The following is a 25372-nucleotide window of genomic DNA, read 5'->3' as shown; positions in this document are numbered from 1 at the left end:
TTCAGGAAAGTTACTCCAAGTTTCTTAGGTAAGGGCCTTTGTAGCCATTGACTCAGTCACCAAAGAAAGAACCAGAAGAGGGACGCTGAAGTGAGTGCAGCTTGACACACTTCTTTTGTTTTTCTTTTCAGAGCTGTGCCCTTCAAACCACGCTCGTTTTGCCAACCGAGTTGCCCCCTCGCTTTTAAAACCACATGCATTTTGAAGGAAATTCAATCCATATGTTCCTGAGTCACTTATGTCAAGTCATTAAAATGTTATTTTGTAAATGCGATTTCATGTTTGAAGTCGTAGTAAAGTATTTTTAGGAGACTTTCGTTCCTCATAATGCTAAATTTTTCTTGGTTTGTTGTCCTGTTTCATTTAAACACAGTGTATATCATCTTCACACACATCCCGTGGTGACACAAAGGAAATCTTGAAGCCAAAAGAGCCTAATCTAACACGCTTGAAGCAGCCAGTTTCTATTCGCAGAGGTTTATAATTGTTATCCTTCTTCAATTTTTTTTTTTTTTTTACATTGTGTCCCGGGCCACTTTTAACCTGGTCCTATCCCACCCCAGCCCTCTCCTCCTACTCCCCAGAAGGGTACCCATGAAGGAAAACAGGGAAAATAGAAAAAGGAGACATAATAGGAACGAATTGCCTCCTAGGATGGAGTTCTGTTATACCACGTGACTCTGTCTTTCCAAAACTGAGTTCATTTTCCCCTAATACCTACTCGCATTCCCCACTGAGAGGATTAAGGTGTTTCATAAAATGTCTACAAAACAGAGAAGTAAAATTTAATTTAGGTTCAGCCTAAGCTTCTCATAATTAGGGCAAATAGATGGTGTCGGCTCAGGCTGAAGCTAATTGAAAAATGGTTTCATTTTTTTTTTTTTTTACTAAAATAAGCTTTAAAAAAACATCTCTGTGTCTTTGGCATCTTATGGACCAAGAAGAGTTGATGTGTACGTGAAGCATCCTGCCATGGTTTATGTGTGTCTGTCCATCAGGAACATGTGTTGGCTACAGAAAGCGCCAAAGCAGTCTTATTTTTAGGTTGAGGTCGCTGTTTATCTCCGTTCTGAGTGCTGGGTGCTGCTGGGGCAGCAGGTGTAGTAGCATCAAACAGGAGACGAGACATTTACCACCTGGACGGACAAAGATTTAAGGCGTTACCACTGCTCATCTCTTTGAGCTTATGAAATACGTTCTCCCTTTTTTACTTTTTATTTTTATTTTTTTTAATTTGGTCCTCAAAACAGCCCTGAAGACCGTGGTTTCTGATTTGGGGTTGGTTGTGTTTTCACGAGGAAATCGAGGCTCAGAGAGGTTAGTTTCCTCGTTATTTCACAAGGCGATTGTGGCCGCTGGCACGTGCCTCCGTCTCCACGGGTGCGTAAACTCCACGAGAGCAGGCACGCCCGCCGTATGGTGGCATTCGGGGACCTCGGTGGGCTTTTACTTGTGGAAGACCCACCCCATCTCGTTTTAAATATTTTTAAACATATGCAACCCCACCCATAATATATAAACATATATTAAAGTAAATGAATGTAAACATATGTATTTTATATGGATGACGCACATCACATGAGTTATAAATGGTTGATCTGGTACATTTCATGGACATTTAATTAAACATTATTCATCTTTATAGGTTCTTTTTCACTTAGGAGCCAATTATACTGAGGTCTCAGACATTTTCCACAGGCCTTTGAAACGCTCGTGGCTCTGAGCACTGTGCCTGCGGCAGGTAAAGCCACCCTTTTGGCCTTAATCACTCTCGTGTCCCCTACACCTATCTTATGAAAATAAAAAATACGAAAGGACTAAATGAGAGGAGAGGAGAGAGAGTGGCAAGGATTATCTGAAGGGAAGAGCAGCCGCCCATTTCTTCCTCGGCCCTGATTTCGCCTCCAGGAGAGCGGATCCACCCTTTTCCTACACAGGGGACGCTGGGAGCATTAATCCTCTTGGCTCATGTGGACCCCCAGACTTCACTGGCTGGCTCCAGGGCAGACCTGGGCTGCACTCAAAAGCTCACAGCGCCGCTTGGTGTACCGTGTTTCTGGGTCAAGGGCAGGACCTGGACGTGGTGGAGCTCGCCCTCCATCCGTGGCAATGCTTTGGGGTTCGGTCATTCGACAAGTATTCGCTGGGAATGCTGCAGTGACCAGGACAGACGCATCCCCCAAGTCCAGAGACCTCTCCGCACACTGCGATCGAGCTCTTACTCCTTGGAGTCCCTTTCCTGAAGTATATTTAAAATGGCTTTGGTTTTCACTTCTCAGTTGTTGGTGGGATTATGGGTGGATGCTCCAGTGACCTTGTGTATTCAAAAGACTGAATCCTTCTGTTTATCGACTAAAGTTAGAGAGGAGAAGGAAGCCCGTGGCATAAAACTTGGGCATGTAAAACTTCAGTTTCTCCGCTGCTAGGTTATTTTCCTGTATTTTTTTAAAAAAAATCTCCTGGACTTTGGAACAGAGACGCAGAGCCCTGCCTGAGTTCGTACCGTGCCCTCTGGCACCGTCCCCCGTCACAGTGGTCCCCCGCTGCCCTGCCAGCCCGGGCACTCGTGTTCACTTTCGGTGTTTCCTTTTGGCAGGACGTGTACATATTTACGTTTATATGTCTTTTGATTGTCCTTACGCGATCTTTTACTAAAATCAGCTAGAACATTTAATGTGTGGCAGCAATCCCAAAGTATATTCTCCCCAGAGAAGGAGCAAGATCTGCCTGGCATCAATTTAAGGAAATAATTAAGAAAATCGCGTGCAACGTTTTCTTGCCCTGGGGACATTGGTGACTCCTGCGGGAGTGACTGAGGGGGGCCGTCTGGCCTCGGCGGTAAACAGATTGAGAAGGTGGCATTTTTTTCTCGCCTCTTCCACTCTGCCCCCTCACGTTTTGCTGTTTACCCAAAACGATCCCCAGTTGAAGATCGGTATTTATTTGTTTAGGCAAAGGTCCATTGCCTTGGGAGTGTTTTGGAAAACTGTCTCTCGATGTTCTCTCTCATACTCACGCCTTTTTTCCTGCCCACCCCCCTCAGCAAGAGCTTTTTAAATATTTTATATATGAGTTCTCCTTTTAGAGAAGAAGGTAAATTATTAGACCAAGAGTAATCAAGTCTAAACATTCTAGATTTTGTCGTCCTAGGACATACAGTCTTTTATCATCCCCATTGTTATTATTTTATGGGGTAATGACCGAATGAGAAGGGCCTTGACCTCCTTCGCTCACTGACAGAATCGCATCTGATCAGATCTCCCAGCATTTTTCAAGCCTTAGAACAATTTTAAGGCCAATTCATGAGAGTATTCCATCCTAAAATTATAATCCTGACCATTTATCCTCCTCACTGCCCCATCCCTGACAGTTCCCTTTCTATTCACATGGGCCAGTTGGTGGCACAGAGCTCCCTGTCCTGTGATAGACTGGAGGGCTTGGGGAAGGAGGCCCAGACTGTGTGACAGCCTGGCCATGCTCCATGTCCTTACGCTTCACAGGCCTCGACAGGTGACCAGTGCATTTCTCATCCAGGATAACTTTTGCGCAGTACCGGGTGTCACAATTTAAGTAAGTAGGATTCTGACCCTTCTGTGCCAAACACTCACGGTTCTAAAGCATACCTTGCCGTCAAATGTCGGTCTGAAATTTGGCTTGAAATTAGCTGGGCTGTTTGCTCCCTGTTGAAACAGCTCCGTCGAGGAACACAGGATTCTCTGATGAGAGGTTAACCACCTGCCAGCTGCATGTGTGGCCTGACTTCAAAAAAAGACACTTCTAAAAGAGTCCTTAGGTGCTACGTGAGCAAGACTAACAATGCCTTGTGACCGGATGACCTTTTTCGCTTGAAACCTTCTTGGAGCGCATATTTTGTTCAATATGCTAAACTTGAAGCCATGTCACAGTAGTCGGTGACCAGGAGAAAGGCTAGGTTTCACTTCCAAAGTTAGCACAGCTAGCCGAGGGACCTTGGATAAATTTCTTAGCTTTTCTGAACTCTCTTTCAGCATCTGTAAGATATGGGGGTGTCTAGGTAATCTCTAGGGCCTCGCTGGCTTTAGAAATTCTGCGTACATTTAATATTGGTTTATTGCACAGGTCTCATGGATGTGAATATATACACTCATTTAAATCATGTAGTTATATTCATCTTAGGCTTAGGTAAGAATTCGTACCTCACTCGTCCTTACGTCCCCTCAGACTAAGAATGGTGCCTGACACGCAATGAGTGTTTTCAGTTAATATTGGTTGTATTAATTAAGGAAAGAGGGGAGAGACAAGTTGCCAAAGTTAAAGATAGTCTCAGAAAATTTGGTGGAATGAGAAAGTACAAGTTTTAAACCAAAATAACAGGTTGGAGAGATGAAAATGAGAAAATTAGCTGTACTCTCCCCTGCGCTGTTACTGATAAAGCAAACTCCTTTTCGTTTCTAATTGTTAGGGTACCGTATTAGACGATGCACGCCCAGTGCTTAGCGCTGTGCCTGGCAATAAGGTGTCAGCTGTTATCAGTAACTAGAAGAAGAAGATGAGTCTTCTAGTTAACCTCAGATTGTCAAACTAGGTGGATCGTCACTTAGTAGACCTGAAATTGGAGAGCACACATTCTTTCCACCAAATTTTACTGGACTTCACATTTGACCCAGAGGGTCCTGTGACAGGTGGGTATCAGCTTCGTGGTTACGCTCAGCAAGGACTTGACCCTACAGTGTTGTATGTATTGCTTTTTTGAGTCTCAAGTGCCCAGTTGGTAACTTTCGTTGGGTCTCTCGTTCATCGAATGAAGATGTACAAAAGATGTACAGCCGGCTACTTGATTCTCCCCATTGACTGAAAAATAAATGGGAGTTTATACCTGGAAGCAATTTGCGTAGTGATTTCCAGGCACCAGGATAGTCTTTAGTGTCTGATGCCCATCGCCGAGGGCAGCGTGGATACCTGCCTGCCTATGGCGAGAGGCGATGACACATACGGAGTTGAGGGCGTGATCGTATATCGGAGATCACCTCTGTAAGGCGCCCCACCATGCGTGCCTCAGGCACCTCCTAGAGGTCTCACTGTCCCCATTACCATTTTTTAGGCCGTCCGTCTCTTCTAGGCTGTGCTCTGTGGCGCAGATGAGGCCCAGGCCCTCTGCTGTGAGGGCCACGCGGGAACCAGCCGCAGTTGCCCCAGTTCACGCACGGCAGGGACCCCACTGAGGGCGTGGGGGAGAGTCAAGTCCCTTGGTGGTGGCAAGGATATTGTTTTTAAAGCCATAAGCGATTCCTTCCTTTTAGTCAGCAGTTCCATTTCTAAGGTATAATTTTTCAAATCTGAACTCTCGTAGAATTTCCCAAGGTGTAACGTAGTGTGGGATGAGCCCTTTCCGACGGGGCCGCGTAGACAGTCTGGAGCAGGTGCCCTTCAGGCCCTCGCTGGAGAACAGCTCGCTTGCCTTCCTCGTCCTCTGGGGACAGACCCCTCCTCCAGGAGGGGCGCATCTGGCTTTCCTGAGGTGCATTTTCCCGTGGGGCCAGTCGAGAGCCAGGCCTGCCCCACCTAGGTTACAGAAAACGTCATTAGTCCCCTTGATGGGGGCGGGCGGGGCGCGGCTTGGCGCGGAGCGGGCATGCCCTTGGATGCAAAGTCAGTGTCCAACTGTCGTGCAGTGCCGAAGAGCGTGGACGTGCACGCCCTCTTACATAAAGAGGAAACCCTTGAAAATCCGTTCGTTTAGAACGTTCGACAGCCATCGAAACATGACCTCCTTAGGCACTGCCTTGTGTTAAAAGTTACAGCGATGCTTATAGAAGCTCCGTATTATTTAGAAAACAGTCGAGAAGAGGTAACACACATAAGCAAGGTTCCATCATTGCTGATAGAAAGCGAGAGCTGAAAATGTCCCCGCGGGGCCCTGTCCAGTGCATCGGGCGGGAGGAGCAAGCCGCCTGGGGCCTCGCATTCCGTGGCGTCGCATTCTGTGCCTAGGGCTGAGCTGCAGAGAGAACGCCGGGCAGCAGCCACACCGGCGGTCCCAGTTTGAAAGAGTCCTCTCGTCCCCGTTGGCACACCCGTAGCAGGACCCCACTGGTCCTGTGTTCTTCTTCAGAGACTAAATGCCGTGTGCATCGGAGCGGGGATGAAGTCCCCAAGGCTGTGGCAGCAGGGACACCGTGAAGGTGTGACAGCACAGGCTGCTCGCCTCTCAAGACGACCCTCCAGCCAGGGCCTGCGGGGGAAGCGGGTGTGGAGCCGCTGTCCACGTCGCTCGGGTGCTCCGTCTGCACACCATCTGGTCATCCTGGATCTCAGAGGCGTCACTCGCCCACCCCACCCACCCAGAAACCCTAGGCAGTGACTTCCTAAGTCCAGGGCAAGGCTTTCGCCTCAGCTGCTTTGACGTCTAGCATCATCAAGAGAGCAGTGTCCCCAGACAGTAACGCTTGGCTGGAAGTTACTAAGCCAGGTGAGCCTTACCCGCACCCCAGCCTCGTCCGCCTCCTTTCGGCCCTCGCCGCGTGAGGAACTGGGTCCATCATGTGCAGCTTCCTCCTTCAGCTCCTCCGGAATGCGCATTTGCCGAGAGGAAGTGGAAAGAAACCAGTCCGAAGTCCTCCATCAGGTCACTGTGTCATTCATTCCGGGAGCGGGGAGGAGGTCGGGTTAGGAGGAGGTGACGCTCTCAACACCACGCTGCGGGCACAAAGGACCGCGCCGCGCCCGGCTTCGGGGCGCCTGGAGTGCCGACCGCCAGCCCGGGGCTCGCTGGCGACGAGAAGCCACACTGACCACGGTACTGATCCTGTGGTTTATTTCCACTCGGAGGTGTTTCAGATGTAAAACTCGCGGCTTCACTTATTCTACCCCCTGCCCTTGAAAGAAGCATCCTCTTTTTCTGGGAGGCCCCAAACCCACAAGGTAATGGCAAGAGGCCTCGTGCTTGGTCCAAGACACAGGTCGCTCATGCTGTGAGAAGCCGGCGGACAAATCAGACGTAGAAAACAAGCCACTGCTCTCCCGAGGCTCTTGTCTCCATGCAAAAGGGACCTTTGGGTCGTTTGCTTCTGAGCCTTTGCTTTCGAGACGAGGCCCGCGAAGCCCAGCGAAGGGGCATCGCTGGCACTCGCGCTGCCAGCTTCCCAGCCTGGACCTTTGTCCGCACGTCGGCTCGTGCCCCGCTCCCTTCTGGTTCGCGTGCGGTCCGGTCTGCTTTCGTGAGCGCCTCCTCTTTTTCTCTGTAAACGTTAATCTGAAATGAATTGGCTTTGCCTCTCGCCTCGCCTGCCCCCCGCGTGTCCGAAATAGCCGGCTGGAATTCATGCGAACGCTATGTCTGCAGATGTTGAGAAGCCAAAAGAATCCCTTATGGGTTTTGTTTGGTTTTTTTGGTTGGTTTTCTTTTTACAATAAAACGACTTGGATGTCGGTATTTGAAGTTGGAAAGACGAGCCAAGTTCACAGTGTGGCGATCCCAATGCGACGCGTCACGTATAATGTGTAGCGCGCCCCAGGAGCAACGGTAAACCGTGACGTGCGGTCCCGGATCAAACGCCGGGCAGAGAGAAGCACGAGAGTCGCCGTCCGAGGTCACGAAAGTGAGGGAGCGTTCTGATAAAAGCAGCACCCCCCAAGTTATATGCAGAGCAGCCCCCTCTATCAGGCTGCGAGTAAGTCAAGAGCCTTCGTTCCTAATTAGAGAAACCTTTTGAGGTTTAACAGCTCATAAATCTGCACTGGGGCTGCTCTGTTGTTCTGAGGTTAGAAGTCTTGTCTTTGAAATTTAGCAGGTGTGCCTTTGCCTGGCATTCCTCCGCGAGTACCATCATAGGCACAGAGGGTTTGCATTTTAACTTAAATTTGAACAATGTGGTTTTGGAAGAGTTCGCCACATCAGAGGGAGGTTGTTCGGGCATGTTTTATAAATTCTTTTTTCTATAGTATTTAAAGTTCCCAATGACTCATGGAAGCACGTTCCATTTAGATCAGTCGTGTTGGGAGAGTGTCCACACTGGGGCTTTTTCTACCCTGAAAGAATTGTCCAAAAACGGGCCTTCTAGGCCGTTTGCCAGGTCAGTTGCCCTTCATTTCCTCTCTTCAGTGCCGTAGAAACCATTCTGGAAATGGCGTTATGCTGGGTCTAAACAGCAACAAATTTTGCGCCTTTTCATGGTCATCTTTCGTCGTCGTCGTTTTAACCTAGAATACCCGTAGTGTCAACGTGGAGTTTCTGCTTTATGACCACCTTCCATGCCCTCATAGCCTCCCATTTGAAAACAAAACACACACACACACACACACACACACACACACACACACACACACACACGCTAAGTTTTTGCTGAGTGAAGAGAGGTTGAATGGCAAACACGGAGATGTAGGCGCCGGGTTCCGAAGCAGTGGTGAAGAACGCTGGCTTTGGTTCAGCCCCTGGGTGTCCGGGCTGTATTATTATTTGCGGGCTGTGAGACACACACACCTCCCTTGAGCCTCAGTTTGGCCATCTGTAAAATAAAGACAGTAGTTCATGCCCTCCACCTCCTTCTCCTCCCATTCACGCGTCCTCCCATGTATTTATTCATCCCTGGGGAGAGAATGTGAACACAGACGTTCACCATCCTTGCCCCTACAGAGCTCACAACCCAGCAAGGATGCACATCACTGAAGTAGAGTCCTGCACGATCGCTCACGGTGGCATCCTGTGCTTTGAAGAAAGGGGGTGTGAACTCGTGAGAGCTTAGGGCACGGGGGGGATGCAGTCCCTCTCCCGGGAGTATGGTGCTCGAGCCGTGAGCTGCAGGAAGAGGGGAGGGTGAGGGATAACTCGTGAGCTGGACGTGACGGAGGGCAGGCTTAGCGGGCAGGGTATGAATCTTGATCTTTATTCTTAAATCAAAGGAAACTCTTGGAGGGTTTTAGGCAGAGGATAAAGTTGATCAAGAGGTGTGTTGTTTCTGAAAAGCTCTCCGGCTGCTGTGTGCAGAGTGGCTGGTGGGAAGACAGAACGTGGGGGGTCATTTAGGCGTTCAGACGCCGGTCCAGGCTCACGAAGCAGGCGCAGGCAGGGTTGGTGAAGGGACAGTGGAGAGGAATGGCTGAGTTCGGGGCATGTTCAGGTTAGAAAGGCAGGATTTGGTGATGGGTTGACAAGGGGCAGGTGAGGAAGAGGAAGGTGTCCAGGACGATTATAGGGTCTGCGTATGTGTGAGTTACTGAACGTATGGTGGGGACACTTCCAGAATGGAGCAGCCTGGCAGCTGGAAGAGGGGTTGTTAGCATAATAGGTTCCACTTACCCTTCGTTGCTTTGGGCCAGGGGCTGCCACCCTTCAATCCAGCGGTCCCCAACCTCTTTGGCACCAGGGACCGGTGCCCCTATGAGAATCTAAAGTAAGGCCTGATGATCTGCGGTGGAGCTGAGGCAGTGATGCCGGCCCTGGGGAGCGGCTGCGAACACAGATGAAGTTTCACTCACTGGCCTGTCACTCATTTCCTTCTGTGCAGCCGGTTCTTAAGGGGCCATGATGATCTGAGGTGGAGCTGAGGCGGTGATGCCGGCCCTGGGGAGCGGCTGCGAACACGGTTGAAGTTTCACTCACTGGCCCGCCACTCACTTCCTGCTGTGCAGCCGGTTCTTAAGGGGCCACAGACTGGTATATCGGTCCGTGGCCCAGGACTTGGGGACCCCTGCTACAATTAGTTTATTTCAGAGCACGTCTACGATGTAGGTATTTGCATCGCACCGTAAGAAAATCGAGAGTCCGTGAGTCAAGTATGGAACTTGTTCGAGGGCACAGAAAACGGAGCAGAGCCGGGATCGAATTCAGATCTGTCGGGCTCCAGAACCCACTTCCTTCCGCCGCGTCCCACCAGAAGGGCACTTGTGTAAAACACCAGGGCCCACTCCCGATTCGACAAGGAGGTTTGGATCAGGCAGATGAAATGGCTGAAAGAGACGACAAGGGAGCCGGGCCATATGAACCCCCAAGAGACCTGGATTCCGGCTCTGCTCCCCTTAGCTGTGCAAAACAGGAGGACCGTTCTCCTCTCTGGGCTTGCGTTTCTCGTCTCTGAGATGGGCAGACTGGATGCCACCATCCCAAGAGCTCCCCTTCCCTGCTCTGAAAAGCCATGGTTTTTATGATATACTGTAGACATCTTGCACACAATCTCCTTTCCATACTTGATTGAATTTTTAGAGCTTCTCTCTTAAAGCCAGAGCTAGGCTTTTCAGTATTAGTCTTTAATCTGGCCACAGCACGTACTTAGGTATTTGCAGAGAGGCTCAGGAAGCCATGTGTTCACCCCGTTACCTAAATCATCATGTGGCCAAGGTAAACCTAATTCTAGAACCCCGACTTGGCCTTTAAAGTTCAAAAAATTACTTTCGAGGTCTCCCTTTCTGTTCGTAAAATGAATCTCATTTGACTAGAAATTATTAACAGACGTGTAAGAATAAATCATCTTTGTTATTGTTGACTATCTCTCCATAGAATGATTTCTGAGCAATTCTAGGTTACTTTGAGACAGTTAAGGGCAGGCTATTTCAAGAGTGTGAAAACAGTCTGAGAAAGCCCCCACGTGTCTTCCTGGGCCGGGAGGGCTTGTCCATTAGAGATAATTCAGTAATAGGGGTGTGTGTGTGTGTGTGTGTGTGTACACACATATGTGTGCCCACACTCAAACATGCACACATACATGCTCTTTCATGGGGCACAAGATCAGAACTTGGTATGGGTGGGGGTGAGTTAATCAGACATAAAAGAACACACCGTAAGTGGTAATTAGGTTCAAGGTTAGCTTAAATGCTGTCACATACAGAAACAAGCATATTTTTTAAGTGACCGTCATACTTCTGGAATAGTTTATCGTGTCTTAGCGAGTCGCATCCATCACCATTCTAGGCTACCTCTGACCCACATGAAGAATTTCTCGGCTCCCAGGTGCAAAGAGCAAGGTCCTCGCTTATTTATGTTTTTTCCAGATGACTTCCCACTGCCACTTATCTCTTGGAGCTTGTCCACTCTGAAAGGATAAGGGGTTGTGTCGTCCTCAGCGTCTCGAGTTATCTAGGCCTCTGGGGAAGAACCTTCCCCAGTCTCTGAAACCACTAGCTGTCGCCATGCAAATTTGCGGCGATGTCCTGTCGATGGATCCGTCATCCTTCTTCCACTTATTTTCACCGTCCCCTTTTCCTGCCTTTGCCTTTCACCCTCCGAGCACACATGTGGGCACGGTCCTGGCTCGGCCTTGTTTTTGGTGGTGGGGCTGGGCCGCTGGTTCTCCCAGATGCCCTCGGCCTATCCCCGCTGAGTCACACGCCTCTCAGACTGGCCGTGATGCCCTGACATCAGAGGTTTTTCTCAGAACAGCCTCGTCTTCCTCTCATGCCACCTGCGAGGGCCGGATGCCAAGCGGTTTCAGCTTTCATGGGAGCTGTGAACCACGATGTCCTCCTTAGCCACTGAAAATCTCAAGGATAATTTCCTACGTCAGGGATCGTTTTTGTGATTGTGTGTTGATGTCGGCATCTCTGGGTGTGCGGTTATGTACTAACCAAGCTCATGTGGTATTTGAAAAGGAGAAATTATTTGAATTTTCAGTCCCTAAGATAGCATTCAGTTTATATGTACATAATACATCTCTTATCTCAGCCTATTTTTAGCTCTGGAAAGTTCTCTGTAGCATCCGGAACCCTAGAGCCCAGGCAAACTGCATGAATTTCATGGAAGAAACAAATAGACCGAATCGTGTTCTGAAGCCAGTGGCTTTGTGGCCTCCTCACAAATCCTGTGTCTCAGGGTTTGGGAGCTGTTTAGTGGTTGAGGCCAGAAACCAAGATTCCGAACCTTGCGAGTCCCCACCTGCCACCACGTACCCACATTTCTCTCAGCGTTGTCTGGCCCCGTCGTCCTGGCCTGAGCCTCCGGCCCTCTCTGTGCCCAGCCCTGACGGCATGGCAGTTGGTTCTTTGTTCACCCATCAGGCCTTCGTGATGACCCACCATGTATATGCCAGGCACTCGGGCTCCAGGGGTGAACCGCTTCGTTCCGAGGGTTGAGCCTTCCTGGGCCAGCTTCACCTCCTGTCTCGGCGTAGGTGGCAGGACCTCCAGGGCACCTCCATGAACTGAGTTTGCTGTATTCCTCAGGAGAGCGGCGTCGCTTTTAAAATCTGCACCATCTGGAGTGGAGTATAGCGCAGCCCGGGGAACTACCAGCGTCTCTGGCTCATGGAAAATGTGACAGGAGACCTACTTGTACAAAACCAAATGGCATGCCGATGGGGAAGCCAAACAAAACCCCAGAACCCATTACCGCATTCCTCCGATGCAAGGTTCTCAAACGGGGCACCGGTGGCCCCAGACTCACTCACGAGGTGTCTGTGAAAACTTCAGATTTCCGGGTCCCACCCCAGCTGTTGATGTGGGATCTCTGAAGTTAGAACCCGGAATCTGCCTCTCGGCATCCTCCCCCACCACCCCCATGAAAGTGGGGTAACTACTCTCCTAGTCCAGCACCTGGTTGTTGGCACTTCCACGCTTGCTCAGGACCGTGACCTGGAAGCACTGGGGAAGTGTGAGACCTGTGTGTGTCATAGCTCACCTTATTTGCTGTTCGTCGGCCCACCCACCCAGCCTAGGGGTTGGTCATTCCAGTCTCCTTCCTGCTCTAAGCTGAATGGCTTCGTTTTCTCCTGATGTGCCCTTACCTGCAACAGTTGTCCACGGCGACCTGGATTTGACCCCTGAATGGTCACTTTCAGCAGTTTTCAACCCAAGGTCCGGTCCTTTGTTCCCTTCCAAACTTCTCCTATTGACTCTCAATCTCACCCCGCCCTCCTTATTTCTGATTTCTTGGGATGATGTTTACTCGTATTTTTTCTTTTTATCGTGCCCAATTGTTAAAGGCTGTTTTCTAAAGATTGAGATTTCTGAGGGAAATATGGGCTAATTTGAAAGGGCCTTTGGTTTTTAAAGTCAGTGAAAACATTTTCTTGGGCCTTTGCTTAAAGAGCTGGAAATTGGGCTGTCTCTGATTCAAAACTCAGTCAAAGGGAGTATGGGAAAAAAAAAAATGAAACAGGTCTAAGTGTCACCAACAATGTTTCTCTATACCTCTGTCGGAGAGGGGATTGGAGGGCCCGAGCACAGAGCAGGAGCGTTGGGGATTTCACGGTTTCTGAGCGGAGGACTCACCCTTCTACATGAAGGAGGGTGGACTTTGCCACTACCATGTGATCCATTGGAGGCAGGGAGCTGCCAGGCACTTGGGAACCCAGCACTGAGGGCAAGGCGTCGTCCACCAGGAAGCACGTCCATGTGTCTCTCAGGTTGCCGGGGGTCTGCACAGCCTCGGGACAGCCAGACCGCCAGTTACCAAGCCGCCAACCTCAGAGACACCTTCATGGCCTCCCTGAGCCTGGGCCGACCTGGACAGCAGCAGGGAAGTGTCTGGGGTCATAGGCTAAGGCACTGAAAACATTCTCCAGGGAGGAACCGTTGGTACTGGAGGACTTCGCAGGTTTCCAAGACTTGCGGAGTAAGTCCTGGTCCTCCGTACCCTGAACCACTGCATCGGGCACGGTCAGAACGAGGGCGAGAAGGCCCTTCTCTGATCTGCCTCCTCCCTCCTGACGTTCTGCTGAGCTAGTACAAGAAGGGGCCGAAGGAAAGAGGATCGGGGGCGAGTGTCAGTGGGGGTTTCGGTGAAACCGTGAATCAGTAAACAGATCCACTCTGATTAGGCTTAGAATAAATCATTTTTAGAGCATTGCTGCATCCAGGATTAGTTGTCTTATTGCCACAGATTGTATCTGTTTATCTCTTCTAATTCGGAGTTAGAGTGACACAGATCATTCCAATAAAAGCACTCAGCTATGCAAGGCCGTCCGCACAACAGCGAGAGTAAATTCTGAGTTTAGAACTGGTTCAGACATCTATATCCACACTTGTATCCATAACCATCTCTCTCTCTCTCTCACTGCCTTGTCAGCCTCCTCTGCTCTGGAAGAAATCTGATATGATTGTAGAAACTGCTAGATGCTGGCAAATAACGCCCAGGTTTCAGACCATCTAGACAGTAAACAACTCCATGATAGTCAGTGCAGCAGCTTCTCTAGAGCCCATCTGTTCCAAAATAACCCCAATTCTGCTTACGATGCAGAATGCTTTGTTGGCTGGAATTTGTCCTAGTTTTCCTCAGCCTACTCCATGTCCCAGGCCTCTGGTTCCACCTGCTGGCCAGTGTAAGTACTAGCACGAAACCCAGGGTGGATCTGTTCTGTTGAAAGAATAATCAGAGCCGGAGCTCAGAGGTTCTCAAAAGTTAGTGCAGGTCACACTCACCGAAGATGCAGCGGCCTGGGCTCCTCGCCAGGCCCGCCAAATCGGAAGCTCCCAAACAACCCTCGCACTGACACCAGCGTTGGAGAACCACTGCCCCTGGCATTCATTTTTTTCTTCATTTTTTAAAAACAAAGTTTATTCGATCATAATGTTGTCTGAATTTACCGGCTTTGTCAAAAAATTCAACTCACAGCTTCCAGTGTAGTCTATAATTCCTCAATTGAAGCCAGCAACTTAGGGACAGCTTCTGCAACTACAGTTGACCTTTCACTAGCCAGACAAACTTCCCAAAATAATCGCCGTAAGTGAGTCATCTTCTCAAATTCTCTTGCTTTTCTGTGTCCCTTTTGAATAATCTCCTCTGGAAGCTTAGCAACCCTTGCTGCATGAAAGCCATAGCTTTTAGGACAAGCTCCCTTGATAAACTTACAGAGGAAGGTAACAGTCACCTGGCTGGGATCTTCACATTCATTTTCTACCGTGCACGCCACGTGTCCTAGGTGCACTGCAACATTTCGAGAATGGCCCTGAAGGTCAGGGCCGTCCCCGCCATCTCCTGCTCACCCCAAGGGGAAGGGACAAAGCCTGCTCGAGGCTCCCACTCCTCCCTCTTCCATTTTAACTCTCGGGGTTGAGTGTCAAAGCTTTGTTCTCTCGGAACTTATCAAAGACGTTTACAATCAGAGACGCCCGGCAGACACTACTTAAGCAAGCGCTCACAGTGGTGTCATCGCGGACACGTCATGACGTGATCTGGTGCGAAGGACACTTGGCCGCCATGGTCTCCTCGCCCCAAACCCATAACCCCGGTGTAATCATGAGAAAGACAGCGGACAGACCAGAGCGAGAGACATTCTCCAGGCCACGGGGCTGGCAGTCCTCAAGACCGTAAGGTCGTGGGAAACGGGAAGAGACTGAGAAGCTGCCACGGACCGGAAGACACCCAGGAGACATGGCAAGGAACCGCACTGCTGGATCCGGGGACAGAAAGAGGAAGTGAGTGGGGAAAACCCATGCGATCCACGCGAAGTCCGGCCTTCGGCGGAGAGTCAGGTGGCCGTCCCCGTGCGCGGTCTCTTAGTTTTGACAGCTCTGCCGTGACAATGCAGGACGTTAACGTCGGGGCAACTGACCAGTTCGTTCTCTCTGTAGCTTTGCAGTAAACCTAAATTTATTCCCAATAAAAACTGTCTTCAGAATGTAAATGTCGGAGGAGGAGGAGCACCGAGTCAGACCCAGTGAGGCGGAGGACGTTGCTGTGGAGCACGGCACAACCTGTTCTCTGCCCGGCTGCCGGAAGCCGTGGCCAGGCTGACTCGCGGGGAGGCAGAGTCTTCCAGAGCAGCCCCCCGGCCACAGGCTGCAGAGGAGGCGGGTCGCTGGTGTGGCCCTTTGCACTCCCATCGCAGGCCAGTCCACCCTGGCATCTCACGGGAGCCGAACTGCCCTGGAATCTTGCACCTCTGTGCAGAGGTGGAAAACGTCTAGTCCAGCCCCCTCATGAGGCTCCGGGAGGGCAGGGGACTTCTCCAAGGTCCTGGCGGAGCCAGGTTGTAAACTCTCATCTGCCGAAGTGTGTTCTTTTTTTCCAGAGTTGCCTGGATGCTCATTAAAATGCCACTTCCTGGGCATCAACCACCACTTAATGCCCAGGAATCTGCATTTTAACAGGGTCTCCATTACATACACTAAAGTGTCAGGGGCACTGCAGTAAAGTAGGCAGCTGTCCAAGACTGTCTGACTTTGCCCAAACCGCTGGCATTTGAACTACTGAAGGGCGAGGACCCCAGCCCTGGCTCCCGCCTTCAATGCTACTTAGTTACTTTTGCATGGAAATTGTGCTCCTAGGGACGGGGCTGCCAAAAGCCAAGAAAGACAGAATTCAGCCACAGCCACTCTAGGATGAAGCGTAGCACGTGGCAGGCACGTGGCAGGCACGAGAAGAGGCAACCCTTTATCTTTTTGAGTTCAATTTATTATAGTTTAAATACTCCCTTACCCACTACCCTCTCTTTTCTTTAAAATAACGAAATTAAAACTTACTCAAAGACAAGCCTCACATCAAGAAGTGGCAGGAAGTCGGCAGTAGGACTTGTGCCAGCATAGCGATTAGGACTCTGGGGTGTAAGGGTGGTGACCGGCAAGCAGCACATGGAGGCTTCTGAGCGCTCTGTATTTTGGGCTGCATGTTGGTCCCACATGTTCGGTTCATGATAATTAATCAAGTTGCATGTACACTTTTCACAAAGGAGGGGAGAGTAAAAATGAGCATGTAATAATTACCTAGCAAAGATTCATTCTGTTCCCCTTGGCATTCTCTCTTTATTCTAGTGGTCAGACTGTACATTGTGTATATTGCAGAAAACACTAGACCTGACATAGTGAATTCAATGCTTTAGGTCAGGGGTCCCTAAGCCCCGGGCCACAAACTGGTACCAGTCCATAGCCTGTTAGGAACTGGGTCGCACAGCAGGAGGTGAGTGGTGGGCGAGCGAGCAAAGCTTCATCTGGATTTGCAGCCGCTCCCCAGCGCCAGCATCACCGCCTCAGCTCCACCCCAGATCATCGAGCATTAGATTCTCATAGGAGCCCTGGTCCCTGGTGCCAAAAAGGTTGGGGACCACTGCTTTAGGTTACTCAGATTGCTACCTGGATTCTAGCCTGTTGATATTAGGTCCATTGTCCCCAGCATCAACCAACCAGGACAGGGGGAAAAGTACAACAGGTAAAGTAGCAACTGATGTTAACTCCATTTCAAAGCTTTTTGCTTTGAGATTCCAGAATTTTATTTCAGAACTAAAAAATCCCCACTGTTCCTGATGTGATTGGTCGAGGCATAGAAGTGTGAATTTTTCTCTCGTCACATCTAAATGTTATCTTTCTTATAAATCATAATTAAACATTCGTATGTTTGAAAGTTATGAGGTTTTAGGTGAATTTCAAACTAATTTTAGGGAGGGAGGTAGGTAGGTAGATAGATAGATGGATGGATGGATGGATGGATGGATGGATGGATGGATGGATGGATAGATAGATAGATAGATAGATAGAGATAGATAGATAGATAGATAGATAGATAGATAGATAGATAGATAGATAGATAGATAGATAGATAGGTAGATAGGTAGGTAGGTAGGTAGGTAGGTAGAATTAGTGACTCAAAAAGTAATATGGTCTTTTTATCCTTAAGCACATCCCCTTTTCAGAAAATGTCTTGCTAAATTGTTGGACTTGGATTTCTTTCCGTCCTTTTGGGTCTTCGTGTGTAAATGACTTCGCAAACGCCTTTTCAGAAGGAAGTTTGGAAGCTTTGTAATTTATAGAATTCTGAGAAAGTAACATTTTGAAAGAGAGAACGTGGGTCTCATGCTGCTGCACTCATGTGACAATAGAAATCTCAGGAACACTGGTGATTTATTTAGAGGCTTCTTGGCCTTACAGAAAATATGTATGAAAAAAGTGATGGCCTTTTAGCTTCCTAACTGAAAGGAAAGAAATGCCATCCTGAGACTTCAGTATAATTTCACCGGCTGGTGTGGAGTGCTCCTCAGAGCACACGTAGCATCTGAAGACCAGCAAATTAGACATCTCTATTTACAGGGATGGTGGACAGCAGGGCGGATGGCCATCAACACATGGCGTTCTTTTTAGCGATTCTTATCCGGATGAAATTGCTTCTCCTCCCTTAGATGTAAAACGCAGAGGTTACTGCATTATTCATAAGGGTAGAGAACGGAACATTTTCCCATCGAGAACCACAAATCAATAAATCTTATGATCTCACTACTGGGGCTGTAATTGAGCTAAATCATCTTAAACTGGGCGCTGTTCCTGAGGTTCTTTGAGGCACGCTCCCTGTTTCTTTGAGTAAAATTGAGGGCTGACCTCCATGAACAGGAACACAGAGGCAAGGCTCATAAATACTAATATTCTGTACCAAGTTCATCTGAGCAGGGCTGTGTCACCCAGGCCTGTAAGTGTTCAATGCGTGACTGAACGCAGCAGAGAGAGAACGTCTTGGCTGGGCTGTCCGATTTCCCCAATGACGGAAAGGCTTCTCTGTGTCACAAAAGCGTGCCGCTACTGGAGAGTGTTAATTACCTTTTTAATATCTATTTCTTCGAAGGCAAATATTTAGTAAGTAGCAACTGTATATCTGGTGCAAAACCCTGCCAAATGGTCTTCAAACAGAATTGGACTCTACCTTTTAGTAAGTCGCTGTTTTTGTCATTTTATTGTGTTTTTGTCTTAAACAGAGTTAAAGATGCTAACACGTAGACATTTAGCACATGATTCCTGATGATGTTTCAGATTAAAAACCGTAACATCCGGTGCTCATGAGGCATTTACTGCACACCCAGCACTCAGCATTTTCTATCCATCAATACTTCTCGTCTCCTCGACAGTCCAGTGAAAAATCAACTCTTAGTATTCCCATTTTCTAGATAAGGAAACTAAGGTCAAGTTAAGGTAACCTACTCGCTCAAGGTTGTGTAGCTTAAAAGCAGAGAAGCTGGGATTGAATCCCAGGTCATTCAGCTCCAGAGTCCTTCCTGGAAAGGTCCCTGGCGGTGAGTGACCTTATTCAGCCGTGTCCCCTCACGAGTGAAGCAACTTGATCGAGCCCGCTGAGATGAAGACTTGCCTGGATGTCCCCTCTGATTCCAGGCAGGGCTGGGAGTGTCTCCAGATCCCTGCCAACTCGTCCCGTCCACCCCAGGGGCCTCGTTTCCTCTTACTGCCCAGCCGAGCCCCATTCCAGACCTTTCCTGCGTGCCCCACAAATGCAAAGACAGACCAAAAATGCACATCTAAGACTCTTGGAGAAACACCTGCAGGGGATCCTAGAGGTCGTGAAGAGAAGTCATGGCTTATGGGACACAGTAGAAAATATAAAAACGGTTTGAAAAATACATGGAAAGGTGGGGAATTGGAAGACAAAGCTTAGCTAAAACTTCGCCGGAGCAGCCGGGAGGCCTGGTCCCCAGTGTGGCACTGACCCAAAGCACAGAGGTGACAAACAGTGCGGGTGGGTGGCTGGCTCTCGTCACATATATAATTGTCTTTAAAAGATTATAAGTTAATTTATGCTCAAAACCATTCCCCAAAAATTAATTATTGGGATTAAGAACAGTATAGTGTTCAGAGCCTGAAATGAAGCAAGGAAGCCATTCTCTAGATAGTACGGTGGCTTTGATGTTGTCAGAAACACTGAGTTCGAAGGGTTTAAAATACCCAAAACTCAGGCCTGGTTACAGATCAAGCAGTGCTGTTGATGTGTCATTGTTGGCGTGTTGTGTTGTTGCTGTGTTGTGTTATTGTAGTGGTGTGGTGTTGTTACACTCAAGCCCCTTGCGGTGGCCCTAGAAAGCCAGTGGCCCCAACGTGGGGACTTCACAGTCGTATCGGTGATGGGAGCCGAGTTCCGCAGAGCTGAGGAGGGCTTAGGCTGGATCTTCTTTTCTGTTTCACGTAGAGGTGAGCCCCCCACGTACTGATGAAGAGCAGGGACAGACACTCGGGTGTCAGCAGCAGGGTAGAGGATGGTGACAGCCTATGACGTTTGTGTTGGAGGTGACGGCCATGTGGGGCTGGGGAACGAGCGCCAGAATCGCAGTCTGAAGACGTAGGTTCAAGGTCTCCGTGCCCCCGCGCTAGCTCCGTGACCTTAGGTGTGCCCCTAACACTCTCCGCGCCTCAGTGTCCTTATCTGCAAAACTAGGGTCAGAAAATTGGAAATAAAAGCTAATTTGAAATAGGGGGCCTTCCAGGGCTCTGCGGAGGAAGAGTGATGGCTTTTCCTCTCTCCACGCGAGTTTTCTCCTTCGACAGGCGGCGTTCCTTCTGCTGGCTCAGGCCCGGTTCTCCTCGAATGCCCTGCGAAGGCCCCTGGGAGTGTTCGCCGTGCTGGCTGCTCACTTGGAGAGCTGGTGCCCAGGAACCTTCACTGTCGGCCTCTTCTGAATTCCCTTTGTGGAAACGTAATTCTCGGCCTTTTCCTTTTGGCCACTGTGGTTCCCGTGGGCATCTGAGAACTCTTTCAGCCTCCACGGGTTCTGTGTCCTGAGGCCCAGAATGCACATACCACCGTGAGCTGGCATCTGCCTCTGCCCACAGCTGGTTCCCTGACCAGCTGGAACGGGGTGTCACATCCTGGCCCGCGCCCATAAGTTCAATTAAGAATAGTCTTGTTAAAAAAACAACTGTTAAAGGATAAGCAGGACTTGGCTTTTATAATGTACAACAAATTTAAGCAATAAACTAATGGTAATTAGAATCAGGAGTTTCTCTGTCATTTCAAAGCAATCACCCCTCAGAACAAAGGGAAAATTCCTTTCCAAAAAATATACGGCAAAAGCCGTATCCGGTAAAACTTTTCGGCTTAGAGTATTCATAAAATCTTTATGGGGAAGTCTTATAAGCCTATAACATGTTTGAACATCAGTTTTCCGGAAAGCCGATACATGGACATGTATTTCGCTGGTGTGGGGCTAGGGCTGCCCAGTTCCGGTCAGGGACGGTGACCGGGGGTGATTCTCCCGAGGTCTCAAAAGTTAAGGAGAACCTGATGTGGATGAGCACTGGGCTGTCCCTCGTAGAGGAGAGGCCAAAATATAAAGGAGTTGCCTCTGACTGCCATTTAAAAATCTTCCATCTGACACCTGAAATTCCAGTTGTGGACTGATTCTTAGTCTCACTGCTTTCTCTATCATCGTAACCATTGTCACGGCGCGATGTCACCTGTAAACATCTCTGACAGGACGCCACACCTGGAGAGTGAGGCGGAGGGAGCCCCTGTTCACGTGGCTTCCCTCCTGGCTGCGCCTCCTGCCCGCCTGCCTCCCTAGCGAGGCCAGTGCTTCCGGAGTTTCTGCCTCCTCCCCCGTGTCAATCACTTCGCATCCTTAGTGGGCTATGTGGCACGTAGTCGTCTGGCTGCAACAGACACCCTTGGACGTCAGCGGCAGGTGCTGCAGAGTCAGCCTGTGTTTGTTGAACAGCTCCCGTGTGTCCGAGACCTTATGCATCCCTGGGGAGCAGCAAGAAGTGTCAGAGATGCCCCCTGGCATTTTAAAGCTCATGATCCTGGTAGGAGAGAAAAGAGGTGGGCTGTCCTCCCTGGCGGGACACGGTGACTGTTGCATGAGGACCACCGAGAAGAAGGTTCTGGAAGCTGAAGATCTTGAATTGGAAGAAAGCTCTTCCATCAGGAGTGGCCAGAAGGCAGTGCAATTTGGATGGGGGATGGGAAAATGAGTAGGACTTGTGGGCGATGTAGGTGATGGGAGACGGCCTTTCAGAGCGAGTGCCGGGGTCGGCAGAGGCACGGAAGTGGAGAGGTACAGGCCTTGAGGTCCCCGTGCTTAAAGGTAAACCTGCTGCTTACCCGTACCTGTCAGTGATGGTCTGCGTGGCTGCCTTGTAGAGGATATGGAAGCGCTTACATTGGATTTAGGTTGCTGTGTCCTTGGGGTCAAGGGCTGTCTACTCTTATTCTTTTCTTACTCCCCCCAATGCCTGGAAGTGTCTTTTATGTAGTGATCGAACTGCTTATAGCATTGTAAACTGTAAGTCTGTGATGTTTGCAGCCCCAAGAAACCCTTTTCAATACTGACTTCCTTTGTCCTTCATATGATCTTCAAATATTACGCCTGCATTTTTGTCCGCCTGCCCAGATATTGGTCATTATGGTAACGCGGCCCCTGCTCTGTGGTCCGTGATGTCCCGTGGTGCTTGTGCAGTTCGGGCAGCTGTCATTCTGACTGGCTGGGGAGGTGCAGGAGGCACAGGTTAGAGGGAGGGAGAGGGAGGACCCAAAGGCTAATCAGAAGGAACCAACCAGCACGTTTGGTGGTGAAGCTGGACATGGAGACAAGTTATTTCTGAGCATTAAATAAACTGAGCCCTTGAGACATTAGGGAAGGTGAACGATGCAAATCATGGAATATGGTAAAAGAAAGAAGCTTCCGAATGAGTCACACTAGGTTCTTAGACCGGACTGCACTAAAAATATTTACTTGACATCGAAACTCAGTATCGACAGCTAAAGTTGAAATATACGTATCGTGTTTCTGTTTTATGCGAAAATACAGATGACACCCACGCCATTGTCCGCCGCCCTTGGAATCCTAGGACACGGTGCCCTTTAAATGTCAGGACGATGGGTGGGCCGTGCGTGACTTTTCTCTTGTGTTTTCTCTTGCAGGACGCAGCAGAAACAGCCCCCCGCCCTATGGGTTCCGTCTCTCCTCAGAAGAAGAGATGAGGAGAAAGCGGCTTCACAGATTTGACTTCCAGTGAAGGGGTGTGACATCTCGGGCACCCACGGTCCAGCGGTGTCATTATTGCCCGTTGGGTTCATCCTCCAAGAGCCTCTAGTTCGTTTTTAACAAAAGCAAAGTGCACTGTCGTCACCCAAGCCGTTCACGTCACCCTGTGGCCACAGTGAGTCTGGATTCGCAAACACATTGACTCGTTTCGAAACCAGACTCGTAGAATGCAACTCGCAGCTTTTCAGAGTGGCCCTTCCCCTGGCCTCGTGTTCCCTCGCAGACAGGCCAGTCCATCCACACCGGGACCAGCTCCCACACTCCTCGCTCTCACTGCGGACTCATTCCGCTTCTGAAGACTGTGACCTTCACTGGGAGGTCTGTTTTCACCAGCCCCGAGGATCAGGCCCTCATTCTGCCCGGCGTGCTCCATGGCAGGCTGGGTAGGAAGTGAGACGCCATCCCTGGTCTCCCAGGCACATTGCCATGGTGACTTCCCAGGAACAGGATGCGGCTTCCATGGTGCAATTCTGCTCAGCCTCCTTGACACAGGCGCCTCCGCTCCTGGGGCCCCCGCATCTGGGTGGCGTCGACCGTGAACTTGGCTTGTTCCTATGTTGCTCTGCCTTCATAGAACACCTGACTGGAGACGTTTTAGTAAGACCTCAGGTGGGGAACCACCCACACACTCTAGCAGGTATCAGGTGGCGCCAGCAACTTGGGCAGCCTGTCCAAGTTTGGCAGTCTGTGTCCCTGGGGATGTGACTTGTATTAACTAATCAGGTAAGCAGCAGCAGGTGCCACGCACAGAGTAGAGCGAAGGTGTTCAGTGGGTTGGGTCACGGGGAACTCTTTCCTGAGGAAGTTTTTTTCCTCATAAAAGTGCCTTTTAATTGGCCACGATAGCAGCCATTTGTGCTTCTTAAGTGTCTAAGACACTCCTGCAGTGCTGTCTTCCACAGACTGTCCAAGTCACTGACGACGTTTCCTGGTGCTCGTTTTCATGAATAAAAGGACGAAGTCATATATCACTGATGTCTTACTGTCACTGAAGTATTTAAGTATTAAAGAGAACTGTAAGCAGAAAAGGATCTTTCTATTTTGATTTAGAGTTTTCTGATTGTGAAAGTAATATATATATATACCTTGTATGTGCATAAAGCAAACATGGGAGAAAAGAACCCACTTGTTAACAGTGATTTTTGAGTAGAATACATAAGATTTTGCTTTTTGGAGTGTCTAAGACACTCCTGCAGTGCTGTCTTCCACAGACTGTCCAAGTCACTGACGACGTTTCCTGGTGCTCGTTTTCATGAATAAAAGGACGAAGTCATATATCACTGATGTCTTACTGTCACTGAAGTATTTAAGTATTAAAGAGAACTGTAAGCAGAAAAGGATCTTTCTATTTTGATTTAGAGTTTTCTGATTGTGAAAGTAATATATATATATACCTTGTATGTGCATAAAGCAAACATGGGAGAAAAGAACCCACTTGTTAACAGTGATTTTTGAGAGTAGAATACATAAGATTTTGCTTTTTGTTTTTTTTAAACAATTTTATACTGCTCTTTTAAAAACACATGTATGTAGATACATATGTATTACTTTTGCAGAAGAAAAACTGATTTATAGAACAATAAACCAAAAAATATATAATCAGGAGAATGGACTTAATAAAAAGTGCCGTCTATTGAGAAAATTCACACTGTAAACAGAAGTACAAATAAACACGCGCACAATTTTAAAATCGTCTTAATTCTCACCACGGAGAGGTACGCAGGGCTAACACTTTAGGAGTATTGTTTTTCTTCGTAATGCACCTGACAGGTTTGGAGCGCACCAGCCATGCAGCTCTGTATCCCGTCCCGGATCCGAACCGACCCGGGAAGGGCTTTGATCTTTGCGTGTCAATGAGCTAAGGAAACCACTGAAGCCCTGCCGGCCGGCACAGAGAGACCCGGGCTCCTCGGCTTAATTCATAATCGATGTAAAGCTGCAGCTCGTCCGTAATGTGAATTCCGTCTACGCGTCTAGTGACTTTAAACGTGTCTGTTCCAGCTAAAGGTCCTCTCTCTTCCAGACTGTAAATTCGACTCCCATCTCCCCTGTGAGGGGAGCCGCGTCCTCACACACCGTCTTCCCGTAGCGCAGGGAGTAAGTCATCTGTTACGACACTGATTTCTCGTCCTCGCTATGGCTCGCACGCAGCTACACAAAGACGTGCCTTTTACACTGGAGCAGGGGTCGCCAATGGCTCTGGGACCAGGCCTGTGTCTGGTTTGTCTTTCTCCACAATCCCCCTCCACCCCTCCACCACCCAGAGGCCCTGCCCCTGGCTCATTAAATGGTAGTCTCTCATCAAAGTGGGTTTTTTTTCCCCCTCAATGCATTAAAAGTCCAACACTATTCTATGGACATATTTTTTTTTTTTATTGCTGTTTAATCCAATAATAGTATCTCCTGGTCTATTCAACTGGTCAGATACGAAAACACTGGGATTGGATCTGGGATGATATCACTGTAATATAAACGCCTTTATTTATGGAGTGGAGCAGCACTAGACTTTAGAGATATGGGAAAGGTCATTTTAGTTCTAAATATAAACCAATTATCTTAGCACAGCAGTAAAGATGTTATGGAAATTATTATAATTACTTTGTTCGGTTAATAGGCTTGCCTATAACCAGGGCTTGTTATTTTTAATGTCCATCTTTTTTTTTTTTTTTTTTCCTACAGTAGGAAATCCCCAAAGTTATACCAACGAACCGGAATTG

The 25372-nt window shown here is 48.9% G+C and overlaps 1 protein-coding gene across 4 annotated transcripts in view; it reads left to right on the top strand.

Moving 5' to 3' along the window:
- RHBDD1 (rhomboid domain containing 1) overlaps positions 1 to 23683 on the top strand; it is a 112487-nt gene extending 88804 nt beyond the window's left edge. For all 4 annotated transcript variants that reach the window (XM_025043304.1, XM_015585360.2, XM_015585361.2 and 1 more), the window contains one exon: positions 22532 to 23683. In XM_025043304.1, coding sequence (XP_024899072.1) covers positions 22532 to 22626 — 95 coding nt within the window. In that variant the 3' untranslated portion in view covers positions 22627 to 23683. The remainder of the gene's footprint in view (positions 1 to 22531) is intronic.
- The last annotated feature ends 1689 nt before the right edge of the window (positions 23684 to 25372 follow it).

This window comes from Pteropus alecto, unplaced genomic scaffold, assembly GCF_000325575.1.
Source record: "Pteropus alecto unplaced genomic scaffold, ASM32557v1 scaffold110, whole genome shotgun sequence".
NCBI lineage: Eukaryota > Metazoa > Chordata > Mammalia > Chiroptera > Pteropodidae > Pteropus > Pteropus alecto.
This window is presented reverse-complemented; position numbering and strand designations above follow the sequence as displayed.